The following is an 18655-nucleotide window of genomic DNA, read 5'->3' on the forward strand; positions in this document are numbered from 1 at the left end:
ACTAATACACCTCCCGACGAGCCATGGTATCAGAAGTTTTGGGGCATGTCCTCAGACAGAACTATTGGCATCTTGGTACTACAGGCTTTCCAGAACATCTACCATCTACCAATCTATGCGTAGATTAGCTTCATTTACAGGACGAAATCTCCACAAAATCCCAAATCTCCTCACACTACCAACAGCTGAAGGGTCTAATTGTCCACTGAACTAATAGGTCTGCATCTAGTCAGGTTGCAGTTTACTTATGTTGCGATCAGAGTCGAAGCCAAAAAGACCAAGCCCACAACTGGTGAGTACCTACAATTTTCAGTTAGCAATGGCGAGGACGATCAATCAGGCTACACTGCACGACTAACTAACACAATAGGTTTTTTGCGAACAAGAGAGTGCGTGCAAGAGTGCCACACTTACAGGGCACCTCAAGCCATTTGAATTTTACTTTCATCGATCCATGCTGTTGTTGAATTGATTGAATGCATGATTAGCATGGATGCTTGCAGGCTTTCCTATTGAGATTGTAGAGTTTTAGGGTCTCAGTTGGTCCCGAGCGTTCTAGGTTGCTTTCAGGAATCTGACCTTCCTGGTAAAGGCGATTTCCACATCTACATAAATTAGTGAGATGATATTCCTAGATAAGATTACCCGCCAGAAAGCATGATCTTTGGGACATTTCTAGTTGAAGTTAACCAGCTAATCTGAGTACAGTAATATGATTGCCTTAGGTGGGGCCAATTGAACTTCAAGGTTTTCCAGGCTGTCGTTGAATCTAAGCTCTTCTCCTATTACTTTGAGGTGCATGTAACCTAAGTGCTTGGCGAGGGGTAAGAAAAGAGACTAGAAACTTGAGTTACGCAGGTAAAGTTTTTTGGATGAGCCAACCTCAGCTCTTGAGAACCTCAAAATGTTAATAAACAGGAGCTTTTCTGCACTATCATAGGATTTCTAGGAAGTCACTTCCTTGTTTTCACGTTAAAACTTGTTCATTTTGTCCAATACACATGGTTTAATCACTTTTAACTTGGCTTCTAGGTAAGCGCATTTTAGCTTTCGTCATTTTGGGCTAGTTAGTAAATCATCTGACTGTAGTCCCAAGTTGTAAGTTAGACGAACGCCTGTTATCTTGAGCGATCATCAGTCTACTTTTAACCCCAAAAACTATCCATCGAGATCTAAGTCATCTTGCTAAACTAACTGCATTTCAGTAAATGCGAGCGGTACTAAAGTCTGGAGCGTCCTGGCGAATGGCTTTTGCTTGTTAGAATGCACAGCATTACATATAAATGGAGTAGGATTCTAAGAATGGATTGTTTAACCAGGAAAGCGGATTGATTATTCAAGTACACTCATTCGCAAATCAATTTGGTTTTCACGAGCGACTAAACTGAATCTCTCGTTTATTATATTCTACAATCGAATGTGCTGTACACCGGCCCCTCATGATTTGGGGCCATATGATATTCGAGATATCGCAGTATATTTTCATAAAGGAAACTACTCAAAAGGTCGAAGAGTTTTCAGCAACCTTTTGAGTAGTTTCATTTACGGATTGATTACTATTCATCTTATTGGGCATTTCACTGGCATTTATGTTTAAGTTGCGAAATTGTCGGCCAACTTCAAAGTGTCTGAAGTTTCTCGAATAATTACTATGCCCTATTGTTAATTCGCGTTAGAGTAGTGCAGCCTTTGTATGATGTTTATGTATTGATTCCGTCTAATTCGTGGACTAAAGAAATCAACTTGAATTTGATCTCAGCTTGATGGCTATTACAAGATAAGAATCAGAAAATGATTGCATTGTTCTCAGAAGCTACAAATGTAATCACAGTTATTGAAGCTTTAAACAATTCCGTTCCTGATTTATTTTGTTTCACGGTTGTCATTCCAGTAAAAGCTATTTGCTAAGACCTTTGTTCGTTTTGCGGTCCCCTAAATGGACTACCTCCACTGTGACAACACTTACAGCATATAGAAAGTTTATTGCATGAAGTCTTTCGTAAGTTTTCTAGAACTCACAAACTCCAAAGGATGTAAACTGCTAGGGAGGTGTGCTTTATATCTTTGCTACTTCAGCATTGCTTTCCACGGCGAATTTAAATGGCGCTTATGCACAACTTTCCATTGGGAATTAGACTAATTGGATATTACCTACAGCCTCGAACTCGCTACCTACCAGCCACGAGTGGTTCTGTGAGATGCGCACAGCTGATAATTCCCAGTAAAAGTGAACCCGTAAAGTAGTGCTGCTACCTACCAGCCACGAGTGGTTCTGTGAGATGCGCACAGCTGATAATTCCCAGTAAAAGTGAAACAGCCCGTAAAGTGCTTCCGGGCTTTTCAGCTTAGGTTGTCTGAACTTACAGGATAAAATCTCCATTGAAATTTCTCAAGTCCCCTGATGATATGTTTCCAAAACAAAAATGAGTTTGAGATAGATGTATTTGCTTGAATGCTTCCAGACTTTGTTGCTATGAGCCAAAAGTCTTATTTCTAGACGTTTTACACGCATCGGCGACTGTGAATGCTATTGTTTGTTGTCTCCTCCTTCCGCATATATTCACGTTGAATATATATGTGATTTATCTCTGTCAATCAAAAAATTGTGCCGTATTTTCAGGCCGACCTTAAGTTTAGATTGAATGAGTCCTGAGAATTTCGCCCTCAATGGATTTGAAATTCGTAAACATTAAAATTAGTTCCAACTATTGACAACCAGAAACAATGAGCTAAATTACAGTGAAAGATCATTGGTCGTATTTACAAGTCCACAAATTTGCACATTTCCTGTAGCTTATCTATTGAACCCATAACTGAATATCTACAAATATAAGGATAAACCTTTAATTTTAATGTTAAGCATCGATCCAACTTGCGCAAGGTATTATTAGCGCCAGGTTGATTGTAGAGAACTCACCTTTCCTCCCAGTTATGAACAATGGATCCTTTGTCTGTTAAGCTACTTTCAAAGGATCGATTCCTCAAACGTCATGCAAATGTGATGAGTTGATAAGTTTGCCACAGTGTCTTCACCAGGATATTGTATCGATGTCATCAGTTGAAGTTTACATTATACAGTGATTACACTTGTTTCCATTACGGTTCAGAGACCCCCTTGAACAAGCCAGGAAACTATTTTTTACGTATTCAGATGGGAAGGAGCAGCGTACCACAGAGCAATGTAAAAACCCGACAATGACTAGTCTGCTGTTGTGTTGCTTCCAGACACATAAACAACTACAACAAAAGGCTTTTTGCGTACACTGATAAAGACTTTATAAAATTTTGAGTCGAACGTTTGGGGCAGGATCAATTTCATGACTCATGATGAAGACCTGAATGATTGTCTAAGGTGTCTGTGGTCATGATTTAATGTCAGAGTGTTGATTTCAATGATATGGTTTAATATATTCCTTATTTTAATATAAAACGCATTCTAAATGTTGATAACTTATTATGACAGTCCGTTACTGGTGAGTCACAAAAAATAAACTTTCTAGCGAGTTATGTACTCGATATATACAGGGATGCTTCCATTTCTGACATGCATGAAACTGTTGTTTTCTACTTTTTGCTTCTTACCGAGGATGAACCTCCGAAAATAAAGTTCGATTTCCTGCATTTTTTGTACAACGCGATGGCTTTCATTTCGCTCTTTTTTTATGGCTGCATTTTATACCATCTTTACTTTATAATATAAGAAGTTGGTCATCTTGGAATCAACAAGGTGGACCCTGTGCCTTGAGTAGCATCCTGACGTCAGGTGCTAAAAGGAGGTTGTGGTGGGTACCAACTTGAAAAACAAAGTGAAATTGGCCTTTTTTCGTACTTTATGGAGAATAGGGTCCCTGGGTGTCTACAGGTGTGTGTGACGCTTTATGAAGAAAAGGCGCGTTTAGATTATCGAAATGGGCAAATTAACCACCTTCTCATCGTCAGTAGGAGGACTTTGATGTGGCCGTGCTGAACAGACGTTGAAGTCAAAGTCCGTAGGAGCAGCACAAAGCAGCGCTGAGCAAGTGGAGATATAATGTAATACAGAGAATTTGTGAAGATAATTCAGAGATGATTTGGGGACGAATACTTGATAAGCTCCTTAGAGAATTGCAAACTGGCAGGACAAGAACAACTGGTGAAAATCGTCTCCTGAAAAGGGTGCCGGGTATGCCTCACTCATAGCTCGTCGTATCGTTTATACGCTAAATCTCCCCCTTTCGCTACTTCCTGTTTCTTCCTGCAAACTCCATTTGGCGCTTAGTTTTGTTTTCATTAGGTAACTTGCTATCTATGCTAACCCCTTTGAGCAAGTGAAATTCTCTCCTCCGAATCAACGCCATCACTGATAGAAGCCAGTTTGTTTCCACTGCCAGTTTGTATTTTTGGATGAACTTGTCGAATATTTTTCAAGTCTTAGGTAGTACCTCATTGGTAGTCTCTCCAAACAAATTTTCACAAATTTTCAAAGTAGTGGTTGTCAGACTAGCATTACCTTTGGAAATATCCGGTCGGTGACCCGTATTTTCGATCTGAGAGTCAGACTTTCGAATGAGAAGTTTGGGTAATAGGTGAGATGAAACTTGCGCAGGTCCAATTATGGTCAGTCACATCATGACTTTGTGCTTACCCGATAGAATCATGAGCAAATGCGTCCAAATGGCAGGTTTAATAAGTTTGCTCATCTGTGATTGTGGTACATGATGAAATGCGAGCACTGCAGTCGTTTCTTTGAATGGGACCGCTTGTCTCAGATGAGACCTCAGCAACTAGAAAAGTGGCCACTGTGACCGAAGACTGTACGACATCAGGCATGAAGGCTTCACCAGTGAGTGCTAAGCATAAGGCTGACGGGTGTTGTCCACTGAATTAATTTGTTGTTGTCATCGCCCATTTTTTGCTAGTGCTAGCAAATAACCTGAAATCTTCATCGTCTCGGACCAATGTTCGGTGAGCAGATTCTTTCAAGCGATGAAAGATCAGAAGTGAAATGATTTCAAACGCGGTGGATGACAGAAAAATCTCTTTGTAGCTTTAGAATGAACTGGTAAATGATAAAAATGGGAAAGGAATGAGTACTGTGCCTGGGTCCAAGTAATCCGGAGTAAGATGCGCGCAATTATTGCACGGTTTCTTGGAATCAAATCAATAGAAGCTGTAGCACTGTGAATCAATACTTTGGGATCATCATTGGCTAAAACTCAAATAAGATGTTTACATGGGGAGACGAAGAATGATATCAATTAGTTCACTCTTATCGTTTTGTAGTAAAAAATTTGCAGTGAATTTGAGCATCGAAAAGTAAAGTCTCCCTTGACTGACTGGTATGATGGCCAAAATCTGGAAGATTATAGAAAGCTGGCGTTAAGCTGCACCAGAGATTTCTGGATAACTGAACAAGGGTTTGCGTCACCAGGTGACCAATATTTGAGTAGAAAATTTTGGGCTGTTCAAAGTTTGGGTGGTTCCGGTGTGTCGACCGCCGTGTGCACACGGCGGTAAAATAGGTTCTGGCTGTGTGTACACTGAAATGATGAGCGTATGGTTTAAAACCACGAGATTTGGATGGTCCGCATACCTGGTCCGTGAATTCATGTGTCTTGATAGTGCTTTTTGAAATCTCGATCTTTTTTTGCATTTTGGGGAAAACAGAGCACTAACCTGGATTGAAATCTGAGAGCTGGAACAACGAGCAAGCCTTATTCATGGGTTTCCGATGGCAGTTACGTTTTTAGTAGGTATTGATTTAGGCACAAATAAAAGAGCTAGGAAATCGCATATTGATTATGACGTTACGCATGCGTTATGGTAGACTAGTGGGAATTAAAATGTTCGCGTGCCGTGGATTTATCTTGGATAAGGAGTAGAAGTTTCGATGTGGTTTAGTATCATTGAAGGGAGACAATTTTGCCGCGCGATTAGATTTAATAAGTGGAAATACACTCGAGTTTCGAATGTCAATTTTGTTTTCACGGGGGAGTCATGTGAATTGCTCTTTTGATGTTCTTCAACTAATGTGCTGCAGGAGACAATTTTGCCGCGCGATTAGATTTAATAAGTGGAAATACACTCGAGTTTCGAATGTCAATTTTGTTTTCACGGGGGAGTCATGTGAATTGCTCTTTTGATGTTCTTCAACTAAATGTGCTGCACAAAGACCGCCTCATGTTTCAGTTGGTACGATATTCGAGACACCGCAGTATAATCTCATAAACTACTTACAAGGCTGCTGAAAGCTCTTTGACATCCCACGCCCAGTTTTGCTCTTCCAAGGGCTCGACTTTATTCTTCCGATTGGTTATATCTAACCATCCAGCAAGATTTTGGACCATTCTTGAGGCCGTTTGCAGAGGAAGCTCCCAGGCAGAGTCATGGCAGATGTATTTGTGTCTGTCATGCTGCGTGCATGACGGTTGTCTTAAGGCTCTATCTGCCAACGTGGAGAGTATCCTAACGAGCTGCTTGTCAGACGAATAATCAGAAAAGTGACTTCAGAGAAAAGTTGACCTTCCTCAGCATATTACCTGCCCAGATAGAAAATATTTGTACGAAAGTTGTAAAATTTCTTTTACAGAAAATCTTTTAATCCATCATCATTCGTAACCCTGTGCAACTGTTTTCGGACCTTATAACGTTCGTTTCCAAGCTAGCGGTAAACGATTCCCATGAGCTGTCGTATATTTGTAGCATGAAACTTTTCAATTGACGCATCTTTGCTGCAAAACATATTGTGATGGAAGTTCATCCAACTATTTGTTCAAATTATCCGAGCAAAAATAACCACCAGATGCTTGTAACTTAGACATCGGGCGAGCCTAGCTGATCCAAAGGCTTTTCTCCATTTATTTATCAACAGCTAAGTAATATGGAAAGACCCAAAGTCAACGTGTGCGTATATTAGTTATATGCTCTTGTACATCGCTGGCAGCCATTTTTTACCTTTGCAAAATCAGTTATCGCGGGGCAGACCAACAGTTACAAAGTGTGCATACCGAGTGTGGAGCTTTGTACCTTTATTTTGCTTCCATTATAACACTACGTATTTCATCAATTGCATAAGTGTTTTTGTTTGAATACGAGAAACTACGAAAACGCGCACTTGTACAGTTTCACAGAATACAAGCGTGGTCACGTGCTTCTACTCTCTCTTCTGTTGGTTTCTCTCTTCGGTTGGTTTTACACGCGGCTCACCAATCGATTTCCAGGTTTGTTCACTGACCAGCTTGATTTCGGAGCCTTTATCGAACAGCAAACGAGCTAAGATGTTGTGGATTTGAACAGTCACAAACTTCCTTCGACAAGCAAAATCATCTGTGAATGTCGCCGTTGCCGAGTTGGATCGCGATTTGTGGGTTGCCGGTTGGTGAGCGATGGCTGCGGCAAGCAAAATCATCTGTGAATGTCGCCGTTGCCGAGTTGGATCGCGATTTGTGGGTTGCACGGTGGTGAGCGGATGGCTGCGGCCTCCCAGATCGTCATACACATTCTTTGTAGCTACGATGACTACTCCTGGAATATTAATGATGAATAAACCGGTAATAGCGAGGAAAATGCCACTCACCGCAATGCAAACAAATTGTGATTAGCTTGGTCTGTTTTCGATCGTTTTTTGTTAGCTTTCTTAGGTATGCTGGAGTCGATTTCCTCCGCATCGGTGCTTAAAGCCGTGGGTGGATGACCTATCACAGCCGTGTCCTGTTTCAGGTTGAAGTTCTGCAAGGTTATTTCGGCATCCTATTCAATTATTTTAAGCACCTGGGTTCTGATGTCAGAATCTTGCGATGATTAGAGATGGGAAAATAAAATGTGGTATTTAAATTTATTCTCCGTCATTGAGCGGACCCTCAAGCGCTTGCATTCCTAATTGATAAAAACAGCAAACGTGATAAAATCACCATCATGTTTCCTGGAAAACAATAGACATTAGAAACGGAAATTGTACGGTAATGTTTGATGGCCGAATATCTGAGATACTGCCCCGACGGTTGCATCAAAGATGTGGGTGGTGAGACAGATTGGGAAGAATTGAATTTGTGAACCGTTTGTGCTCCGGTGTGCCGAGTTTCCGCAGCAGTAATTTGACTACCCACTCTTCATAAGCTTGAAAAAATCGCTACAACCGGGGTTCAAAAGTGTGGCCAGAACCTTAAGCGGCAACAATTTTCTGGAAATTCTGACGCCTTCTGGATGCGCCACTGACAACCGGCATTCGGCCAATACTGGGTCATATTTGGAGGTTGAGTCCGGACTTTCCACTAAATAGATCGGCTTGGTGTCGGACCGGCAAGCGTCCTGGATTTTTGACCAATCTTGCATAGGATAGGCATCTCAGCCGCGGCAGCACCTGACTGTAAAGCGGGATCCGTTTGGAATTCCGCCTATCAGCTGTAGTGTACAAAATTCGATCTACAGCTATACCTTACGTTCTTCTAAACTAGTACAATCTGCCCGAATATGATGAACATTTTAATTGCCATGACTACTCAATATAGAAATTTTAGAGGTTAGAGAAGGAAAGGTTGGGCATCCGTCCAGTGGAGCAGAAGGAACAAATTAAAATCCAGCTAGAGGAGTGTCTCTCCCGCATCTGTTGCGTCCAGGAGTATACTATTGGCTCCAGCGTGTTCAGTAAACTACTACGTATATTTCTCGTCGATTGTCAGCGGTTGACGCTTTAACACAGCCTTCTAATTTGAAGGAACTGATGATCATGAAGATCCACTGACCTAACTAAATCAACCATACAGAGTGAAACATGGCTTTGAATAGACCATTGTGTCCAAGAGATAGATTGCAATTGTTAAATACCGAATGGCCTGTTCCTTTCCTGAATAAAACGTGCCAGTAACACGTGGCAAGGCCTGCCACGCCCAATCCTGACTTTCGGCGATCACAGATAAAGGAAGAAGAACAAGCCCGTGAGATGTTCCAGACTGTGTCCCGCGCCCTGAAAACTTCGCTTGCGATGAAAATTGTTTTACTGCACTAACTATGGTTACAACTTCACCGCGGCTATTCGTTTTCTTTCTGGCCGTGATTAACATCATTATATAACGCTTGTTTGACTCATGTTATGTATTTCCCTGAATGACGGAAAGGTAAAATATCATTGAGCAAATACCAGTAGGCAAATGAGTAAATATCTCTAATCATTTTATTCAAATGACCAAAATATTAAGGGGCTTTGTAATATGCACGCTATCGAAGCACCAAGGGACAGTGATTCTCCGAAGGCAGGTGATAACGACAATTTCTGTGGAAGGAAAACAGAAACAAAGCTCATGATCTGAAGCCCAGTAAGCAAGGTTGTACATCACCAATACTTACATATAAATCAGTCAAACTGACATACACCGTATACTGCAACTTGGATGAATGCTCACATACGAAACTTGGATACCTGAGACATGATGCGACAGTCGCTAAAGCGGTGGAAACTTTTATCCTAACAACAAATCGGATGCTAGATCACCCTCGCTTTTTTCGACGTTTTGCGGGTCAATGCAATTGGACGTTATCAAATACTAATCAAATCCAAAAGTGCCGGTGTTTATTGACTGAAACCAGCATCGCAAAGCTTTTTCTCCTGCCTCGTTGCTTCCAACTGGCCAAAAACATAATGTCTCACGCGATAGTTTGAAGACTGACTACTAATCGGCTAGCTTCGAAACCCAAACATTAGCCTCCCTGACTACCCGATCGAACGCATGTAACATGCGCTGATATATCTAGAGGGATACCCACACCGTACAATAGCCAATAGATCTTCTACTTCATCTTAAATCTGGATAAGCCTACAGCAGTCTACCGTACCAATTGGAAAATTTCCCTCCAATGAACATCCGCCTGCTTCTCTGGGAATCTGGCCTCTGGCTGTCGGACCTAACCCAGCCGTAATGTCCACACACTTCCAGCGTCAAGGTTTTCATGGCGTTTCCGGACGCTTCCTATTTAGACGGTGCTTTCTGTTCCGCCTTTACAGATTTTGATTATTCGGCCTCAAGCTCCCCTATGTGTAAAAGACCTGAGGGTCACCCTGCTGTTTGACGCTGTTTCCTGGCCAACACCTGCTTTCCATGAATCTGGCATAATCCTCCACAGGTGCAAAAATGATGGAAAATACACAGCCCATAGTAGAGGCCACATAAGGCACCAGGAATCTAATCCCTTCTCGGGCCCTTATCAAATGACTCTCATCGTCACCGTCCTACTGATGAGCACCAGGCAGCCTGAAGTTTCGGAACGACGCCTTTGTAATCCGCCAGCCTCTTCTATGACTAATCACTGGGGTTCCAGTGTGTTTGCTAGCCAGAAGCTGAATCACCTGTGCATATTTTAATAGGTGTTTCAAAACGTAGCAAACGAAGTCTGCCACAAGATTTGCAACTACTTGTACCAATCACTGCCTATATTATGCTTTCCAACCCAGGATGCATGGACGCCAACTACTGATAATTTATCGTCGACAGCCTTGTGGTCCTCCAATGATACCACTCTGGCTCCACAAGTAGTTTTCCAGTCAAATCGCTTGTTTTCTCCATTATCTTCAGTTATTCCCGCAAGGACTAGTGTTGATGTAACTCACTCTGCTAAGAAACGCGTAATTAGCCACTATTAATCATTTATCGAGCTTTCAATACCAGCGGTGTTGAAGTATTCCCTAGACACATTTAGACCTTTGCTCCTTTGAAATTAGTACTATTTTAGCGTCAACCGGAAAAAATATCGCTTTATTCACTACCTTGCTAACAAATTTATCGCAAACTTCAACTGATTACATAATATCCACTACTTGCGACTGCTGCCCAACCTGCATTGCCAATGGGCCATTTGCGATAACATCCAAAGCAGTCCAGTTTGTGCACTGAGTCATGGACTTGATCAATACACCATTCAGTGACGTCTCGCTCCTTACCTACTTTTTAAGTAGAACAAGGCCTAGGGATGTAGCAATGGCATTTTTCCAACTCAATACTACCCACAACACAAAGCGAAGGACGCGACTCCACCAAGTATTTTGACTTCCTCCGAGCATTCCACACAATTTAGCCGCGTGGCTCTACCATGGACCACCTCTTATGCCTCCACAATCCACAAAGTCTTATTTACGTACTTTTTCCTGCTGGCTGGATACCTTCTGGGTCATAGCTAGAGACCCTATTCAACACGCAACGTTGCTTGCTCCGTGGGAGTTCATTCATGGAGTTCGCAGATTTCCAAACATGTCTTTCTTATTAAGGACTAAATGTACTCCAACTAGGACATTCTGGCTACGGCTCCATTTGTCTTAGACCTACCTCCGGTGTGCCATTTCTTGTGGTGCCATAAATGCGGGGTTCGCCGGATTTGATCCTTATTTCTTTTACAGCCTCTTTTCGAACGTTTTAGTTTCCTCTTCTTCTCCGTTAAGTCCCAGGTACTGGACAGATCCTCAATTTTCCCGAATGCTAACATCATTTTGCACATCTTCATTCCCCATTTGCCTCTCTTATCGAGCAAAACCTCAAGCTAACTGGACGCTAAAATTCACGGAACTGGCCAAAAATCCCCAGTATTTGGTGGAATGTAATTGTTACCATTTTTTAAGCCTCCCTTGCATCCATCTCTTAAACGACTCGATATGCTTGAAATAACTCACTCGACTATACCGTGGAGGGTCGACTGTTACTCTTCAAATTTCCCCGCCCAACTTTTTATGATAACTCTCGCTACGAGCGAGTGATTATGCGCACTGTCTATGTTCAGCACCGTTTTTTCAACCTATTTTTCCTCCATGAAGACAACCGTCACCAGCAGTCATCCCTCGAAACGGGAAATAGTTATTGTGGAACCCATTAGTGTGGGGCTTTGTTTTCCTTCAACTTATAAAACGGACCCATAGAAAACGTGATTACGTCAGTAGTGTCCGTATCATCCAAAAACATGCATTTTTGCTACAATTTATTTAGCAGAAGATGCCGTTTAACTTCAGATTGCCAGGCCAATTCACCTCGAACAGAGTTTCTAGCGCAATCAGTTCAAAAGATGAGGTTGGCACAGATCCAGTCATCTCCATTTTGCACCAGAATGACTGTGAATCTCAACAATTTTTCTTTCACAAATATTAGAAATGGCACCGATTTTGGGTGAATGGCACAATGCCAATGGACCAACAAGGGCACACAAATAAGATTTCTGATCGTGTGGACGGCGGTATTTGGCCACTGCACCGTTTTTACCAGTTTCTTCCTTTCATAATTGATTGTGCAAAACAAGATCCTGCAGAAAACTTGAAAAACATCAACTGTGAGAAACAGCGCTCACGCTAATTTACTCCATAAAAGGCGCGGCTCACATTACCAACAGTCAGATAAACATTGTGCACTCACGCAGTTGTGAAGTTGTTTCAGATAATATGCACTTAGAATTAAACTAGTTTACCAAAGTTATAACTCGGAAACCCGCGTCCGTCAGGTCTCCTATAAACCTGACCAGAAAAATGTTAAGCTTAGTTTTGGTGAACAACTAGCCGAAAGAAATAGTTACGTGCCACAAACATTGGCTTTTCCCTTAAAGAATGAACAAAAGTCCCTAACTGACGTATATAGGTTCCACATGCACTTCTAAATTCCTGATACAACAACCCCTAAAAAATCTTATCGCCTGACCGTCTTTCAGATAACTGTTATCAGGCAGCCATTGATGCGAGAAATCTTGCGGTCTAATTAGGTGAAAAGTCCCATCAAATCTCACCTCCAGACACTCATTCAGGCAATCTGGATAGAAATTGATAACAACATCGCCACTGACATTAGTTGCTAGTCGTAACTTGGAGCGTCTCCAACCAGGTGCATTGGGGGTCACGCAGTCCACACCCTAAAAGGCGCGTAGCACCGACAGCACCCAAAGGTTTCGTAATCTCCTTCATACCCCTATGCCAGGTCAAGGATTGGCAAACTCTCTGCTTCTGCCACTCTGAATTGGGCATGTAGAACAGCATCTCTTCGGCAAACGATGGCTAGGCAAAAGAAACAGGTGTCCCAACCAATGCAGCTTCTGGTGCTGGATATACTCCTCAATTGAAGTACCCGTTACACAACCAAAAACTCGCTTACTAATTGCCTTGTTATGGATACGCCGATACCAAACTATACGAACTATGGTTCTGAGAAAACGAGTGTCAGATTCCTGAAAACGTCTCAGTTCCACTGCCCAGAAGGCCAAGTCTTACACAACCAAAAACTCGCTTACTAATTGCCTTGTTATGGATACGCCGATACCAAACTATACGAACTATGGTTCTGAGAAAACGAGTGTCAGATTCCTGAAAACGTCTCAGTTCCACTGCCCAGACAGGCCAAGTCTCACAGTCATACAAAACAACCCGCACTATAGCTTGATACACACGTACCAACGTGCATTTTGATCCTCACACAGCAAAATTCTCTACACAACCACATGCAAATTTAGCTAGTCAATTGACTGGAATATGGCAGCATGATCCCCACTTGGATCGATTAGACGTTCGGACCACGTTAAGTGGAAACCACATGGACGGCGACCAAAAACGCGCAGTAAAAGAATGTTGGTGACTCACATTGTAATCAACTTGAACAGATCAGCGAATAAATCAATGGTGGTGTTAAAGCGCGGCCGTGTCCCAGAGTTGTTCAATGGCACACGTCAAACACTCAGGCATGAAGGCTGTTTTTAGGAGATAGGCGCAACAACAGTGACCCTGGAGATTATTTATTGTGTTTCTACGGAAAGTTAACATCACTGATTCTAATCCCTTGACTATGCAAATGTGGCTTCTTTAGCCGTACGGAAGATGATTTTTCTTACTTTTCGCGACTCCATACCATGTTTTATGCGTGGCTTCCCTCGATGAAAACGAATTAGCCCAAAAGTACGCTCATTTTTGCACAGTTAGTGGTAGTTGAAGATGCTCAACTGAACTGTTGGCAACAGTGTCAAGCTCACGTTGTGAAGTATGCAGTAGATTGGATTACTTTAGTGAACGCGTCCAAGATGTTTGACATATGGACCAGCATTGAACGTGCAGCATTAATTCTAACCCACCTAATAGATGTGGCGTCAAATTGCAGGAGAACAAGCGAATTCTTCGATAAGCTCAAGCACGATTCCGAGTGGTTGTGTAGTGAAACTGCGCCCTTCAGTCCTGAACGGGTCATAAACGTCAATGAAAATGGTTTGGACAGGCCGGTTCCTGACTTACCAACCACTGGGCCCTTTTCTAAAATTAGGGGAGGCAAATTTTATAATCAGGCGAGAGGTCATAAACCATGACCGAAAATCACTTATCTCAATCGTGTTGGTCGGTTTTCACCGACAGCTGATAACTTGTCAGAAGCAAAACAAGAGGAGCATTACATCCAAACCATTGATGAATTTTCAGTACGCCAGTTGCAGCTATATCTGTTCATAAGCCGAGAAATATCTTGCAAAGTTTGTGCGTTTTATTTGCCACACATACTGACTTTGAAAAGAGTATCCTCCTTCGTTTTCCTCTCATCTCGAGGGCGCATCATACAGCCTAAATATGTAAACTCTCAAACGAGGCTAATATGTTAATTAACACACGGTCAGCCATTTTGTAACTGAAAACATGACAAAGACAACCCTAAACATGTTTCCTTCAAAATGAAAGTACTGTATAGTGTAGCAAACTACACATTACACGTTCCATAACATTTCCAGTTAGTTTAAAGCACCGATCCCAAAAGTGAATTATGTACACCACGTATGATATTTTACATAGACAACTAAAGGACGAAACGAAACGACCAACAAGACTCGAAAATTCTGTGAAATATTCACGACAGAGTTAAGTAAGTAACGAGAGTGTGTAGAAATATGAGCGGAAAATCTTTGCGGTAACCATCGAGTTAAGGAGAAATTGCTCGACTGTCCACTTCAGGGGTCCCACGACTAAGTAAAACAGCAAGCTAGTGAACCAACGCATTTGAGCAGCTTTGTTGCACGAGCCGCTCAGTTATTTATTATTATTATTTACTAAAAGGTTGAAATAAGCTGCCGTCAAAGCTAGTTCCCATGCGTACATCTCATCTGTAAATCACACGGTGATTTCGTTCTCTTTGTTCACCAGGAAGCCATCCGATGAACAGAAATGGATGATCTGGATGACCTTCTGCAGGATGTACAGAATACCTATCCGAACAAAACCCCCACAGTTTCAACCAAGTACGCTCAGATTGAGAGTTAGGAACATGGAGAGTTCCAAGTAGAGTATTAGATCAGGGGGACCTAGACAGAGAAATTTCCGAGATGCTGGAAGACAAAAGGGATGAATTTACGGTACTGTCAGCTTCCTGTTTCACTAATGCGACCTACAGAATCCCGAAAAAAAATCCGGTGGGTGTAAGGCACTTAGCGAATCTGTGAAGTGTAGTGCAGCTGCTGACACGAGCACCTCCCATAGATGTAGTGTGCCATGTATAGCGGGCGTTGAAATGTCTCTTGGATGGAACAAGTATAAACTCCACATTACAGATCAACCAATGGCCTATAGAGCATGCAATACCTTAAGATGCATTGCGTGTGATAACGCAGTTGTCATTTTTGATAATAGCAGTTGGAGCTCGGATGTTGACTACTACTTCCTTCGGACAAATTACCCCAACACAAAGCAACTCCAGGCCAAAATGAAGCGGAAAAGAGGTAAGTAAATCCGCTCGAGCATTTACGACTTCCAGTCCATGAGCATGCACCGAGTATTTAAAAAACCACAGTATTGTTGCTCAATATTAAGATTACCCTCAGGAAAGTTAAACTGATTGACAAGATGTTTCTCATAGTCAAGTTCTCAAGCGCATAGGAGTAGCATTACGATAATGACATCTTTCGTATAAAGAAGCTTGTAAAGACTGCCGAGATAAAAAAATATGACTACCCACCAGTGATGAGCCTACTGTCTGAGTGAAACAACGGTTAGTTAGAACTACAGTCGCATCCACACCCAAACCCACTAGCTATGCCAATAGATCGGTGGATGAGTGGTCAAGAAAGTCACCTGATCGACCTCTCTAGGCCTGCTCGCTGAGTTCCAATGGCGTTGGAGTCGTACGGACTTCCAGGATCCCATAAAATGGCAATCTTGCAGGTATCCATGAATGAGAAACAGGTTAGGGGACTTAGAAAGACCAAAATAAAAGCCGATTTTCATACCCGAGCATTTTACATAGTGCATTTTAAAGACTGAGTCTAAAACCTAGAAATGATATGATGCACAGATACAGAAAAACATATATCACGACCGGAACATGTCGTTACAAATACTGTCCCAATTTGGGATACCAGTGTTAAACTGGAATACTGCGAAAATATGATGTGCTGCAGAACACCAGATAATCAACACCATATGGAGTGCACAAATATAACCACTTTTAGTTCGCTGTATGAAATGCCTTCAACTGACTCATTAGTTATGGCTTGGCCAACCTGGCATTATCCTACTCCTCGTGCTTCACTCAGAGGTCATGACACAAAGGCACCAAAAGGGTGTTGCATTTGAACGGTTAGAGGCCGACGGTGACTAGTTTTGTGTAATTTTGTTTGGCGCAAAGCGATTCCAGTGTACGCTGAAAGAATTCCACAAAGTGACAAGACACTTTTTGGGTGAAATAATTCTAATGTCTAATGAGACCGATGTTATTGTTTCCCACATTTTGCAAAATGAAGTCCAAAATACTAATCTATTCTAACGTGCACATGGCTTCCTTGTGCTAGGTTCGCCGTCAAAGTAACAAGGGGTGATCAACACCGGTAGGACTTAGGTTGGCTGTTCGTTAATATGACAGACGAAGAGCGAAATCATTTCTGCACGGCTGTGCAGACAAAAACATGACGGTCCAGCACCCATCCGAGTCTCGTAACCACAAGTGATTCGCCGCGTTAGTTTATGCAGTCCAGAGGAACACCAGTTTGTTTCGAACTATCCATGCTGGGTGCCCCATTCCAGGATTTGCTTCAGGCATGTGAATACACCATCGCTATGGGTTTGTATTTCAGCTGATTCAATCGCGTAACTAAAGTGTCGATCAACACATGCACCGACAAGGTATGACCTTTCAAATCAAGAATTTACCGCTGAAATTTCATCAGTTCCGGACCAAAAACAAATAGAACACACCAAGATAGTTGTGCATGAGGCCTCACCCCACGTCCCAGTAACCGAATGTGGAGTGTATGAGCCTGGATCCTGTATAAACAGCAGTCCCTTTCTGTCAGACTTTGGTCAGAGGTATAAATTCTTTAATGTACCCGAATACATTGGTTCACCTCACAGTGTGCAAGCGATTGGGGATATCCCGTTTATGGCTAAGTATTTACTACACCCAGATAATATAATATAATATATAATATATCAGTATCCTCAAAGCTTGCTAGTAACCAGCACGTTTCAGAATATTGCCCTTTTGGCTGAGTCACGTTTCTTATTAAACATGGTCCGTTAGCTGGTGATCAAGCAGGCATGTAACCCGATTTCTCACTCCAACTAGTGGTGAACGAGGCGATACTGCACAGTTACCACGCCAGGGGATTATGCGAACTAGATCACCAGATGATAACCACTTTTTTTGACTGCTTTATCCTATAACTTTTTAAACAGGCATTTTCGGAGGTGTAGGCAATCCAATTGTTTGTATTAGGCTAGCATTGGGCATCTTCTATGTTTTTTTTATGGGGCTTTGCTTAACTAAAATGCGATGTTTCAAGGGATGTTCGGTATGACTGTTCTCATATTGACGTTGCTATCAACATCGGTGACTTGATGCACCATTGTTCAAAACGCGCACGTTCCTGAGTTTCGTCAAAATCACATGAGCGAGTCATCAAAACGTTAGGTGTCAGGAGAGTTCCAGGCGGGCAGAATGTCTGTATCGCAGGGTTTGAATCACTTCAATTTGTATAAATGAGAATTAGCAAGGGTGGATTGAGGAACTAACATCGTTCGCAAAAAGGACCTTATTCAGACAAACTTTTCACACTCAGACAAGTGAACTTCGTGAATATGGCGATATGATAGATGTTTGCGCGCAAACGTCAGCTCGTGTACGGTCTGAACAGAGAAATCATTAAAAAGTATCACATATCGCTTTTGTAATGCACTACTCATACGGTTACTGAAAACTCCTCGACAGCCCACGACCGGTTTCGCCCTTCTTGGGGCTCATCAGGTAGGAGCAGTTCACGAGTTTCCATCAACCTTATATTCCGCTTGAAACCAAATTGCACGAAATTAGCGAATATACACTCATTTGAAAATATTACATATCGCGCCCGAAAGGTTCCGTTCGGGATGGACTGTTTTCCGTACGTAATACTATTCAGATTCACAGTGAAACCAAAAGCCTTGTGTCAAGTCAACCATAAATTTCTTTTCTTTTCTTACAGGGAGTCGTGCTTACTGCTGCCAGTGTAGCTCAACGGAAGCAACGAAGTTGATGTGTTTGGGTGGGATCCCATCGTTACAGTGGGTTTGTGGAAAGCACGCAAAATGACTGGACAAATTCGAGCTGCTGCTGCACCGCAATATACGGACAATTATGCGCTCACAACCGGCCCTCTCACCCAAAATGTACACTAAGGAGAACCAAAAGTATGCTCAGATGTTTCAATAACTTTAACCAGGGTGGTT

General features: G+C 42.2%; 2 protein-coding genes across 2 annotated transcripts in view; one reads left to right on the forward strand and one right to left on the reverse strand.

Moving 5' to 3' along the window:
- The window catches only part of T265_05256 (hypothetical protein), a gene marked incomplete at both ends in the record, with an annotated part of 20188 nt that extends 13862 nt beyond the window's left edge, over positions 1-6326 (reverse strand). The window contains one exon of the mRNA XM_009170225.1: positions 6217-6326. Within this exon, the coding sequence (XP_009168489.1) occupies positions 6217-6326 (110 nt within the window). The remainder of the gene's footprint in view (positions 1-6216) is intronic.
- Positions 6327-15282: 8956 nt separating this feature from the next.
- T265_05257 (hypothetical protein) lies at positions 15283-18627 on the forward strand (the record flags this gene model as incomplete). The annotated part of the gene is made up of 4 exons (XM_009170226.1): positions 15283-15312; positions 15351-15487; positions 15527-15675; positions 18412-18627. The coding sequence occupies 4 exons, from the start codon at positions 15283-15285 to the stop codon at positions 18516-18518; spliced, it is 423 nt and encodes a 140-aa protein (XP_009168490.1).
- Positions 18628-18655: the final 28 nt, after the last annotated feature.

The sequence above is a fragment of the Opisthorchis viverrini genome, assembly GCF_000715545.1.
Source record: "Opisthorchis viverrini unplaced genomic scaffold opera_v5_97, whole genome shotgun sequence".
NCBI lineage: Eukaryota > Metazoa > Platyhelminthes > Trematoda > Opisthorchiida > Opisthorchiidae > Opisthorchis > Opisthorchis viverrini.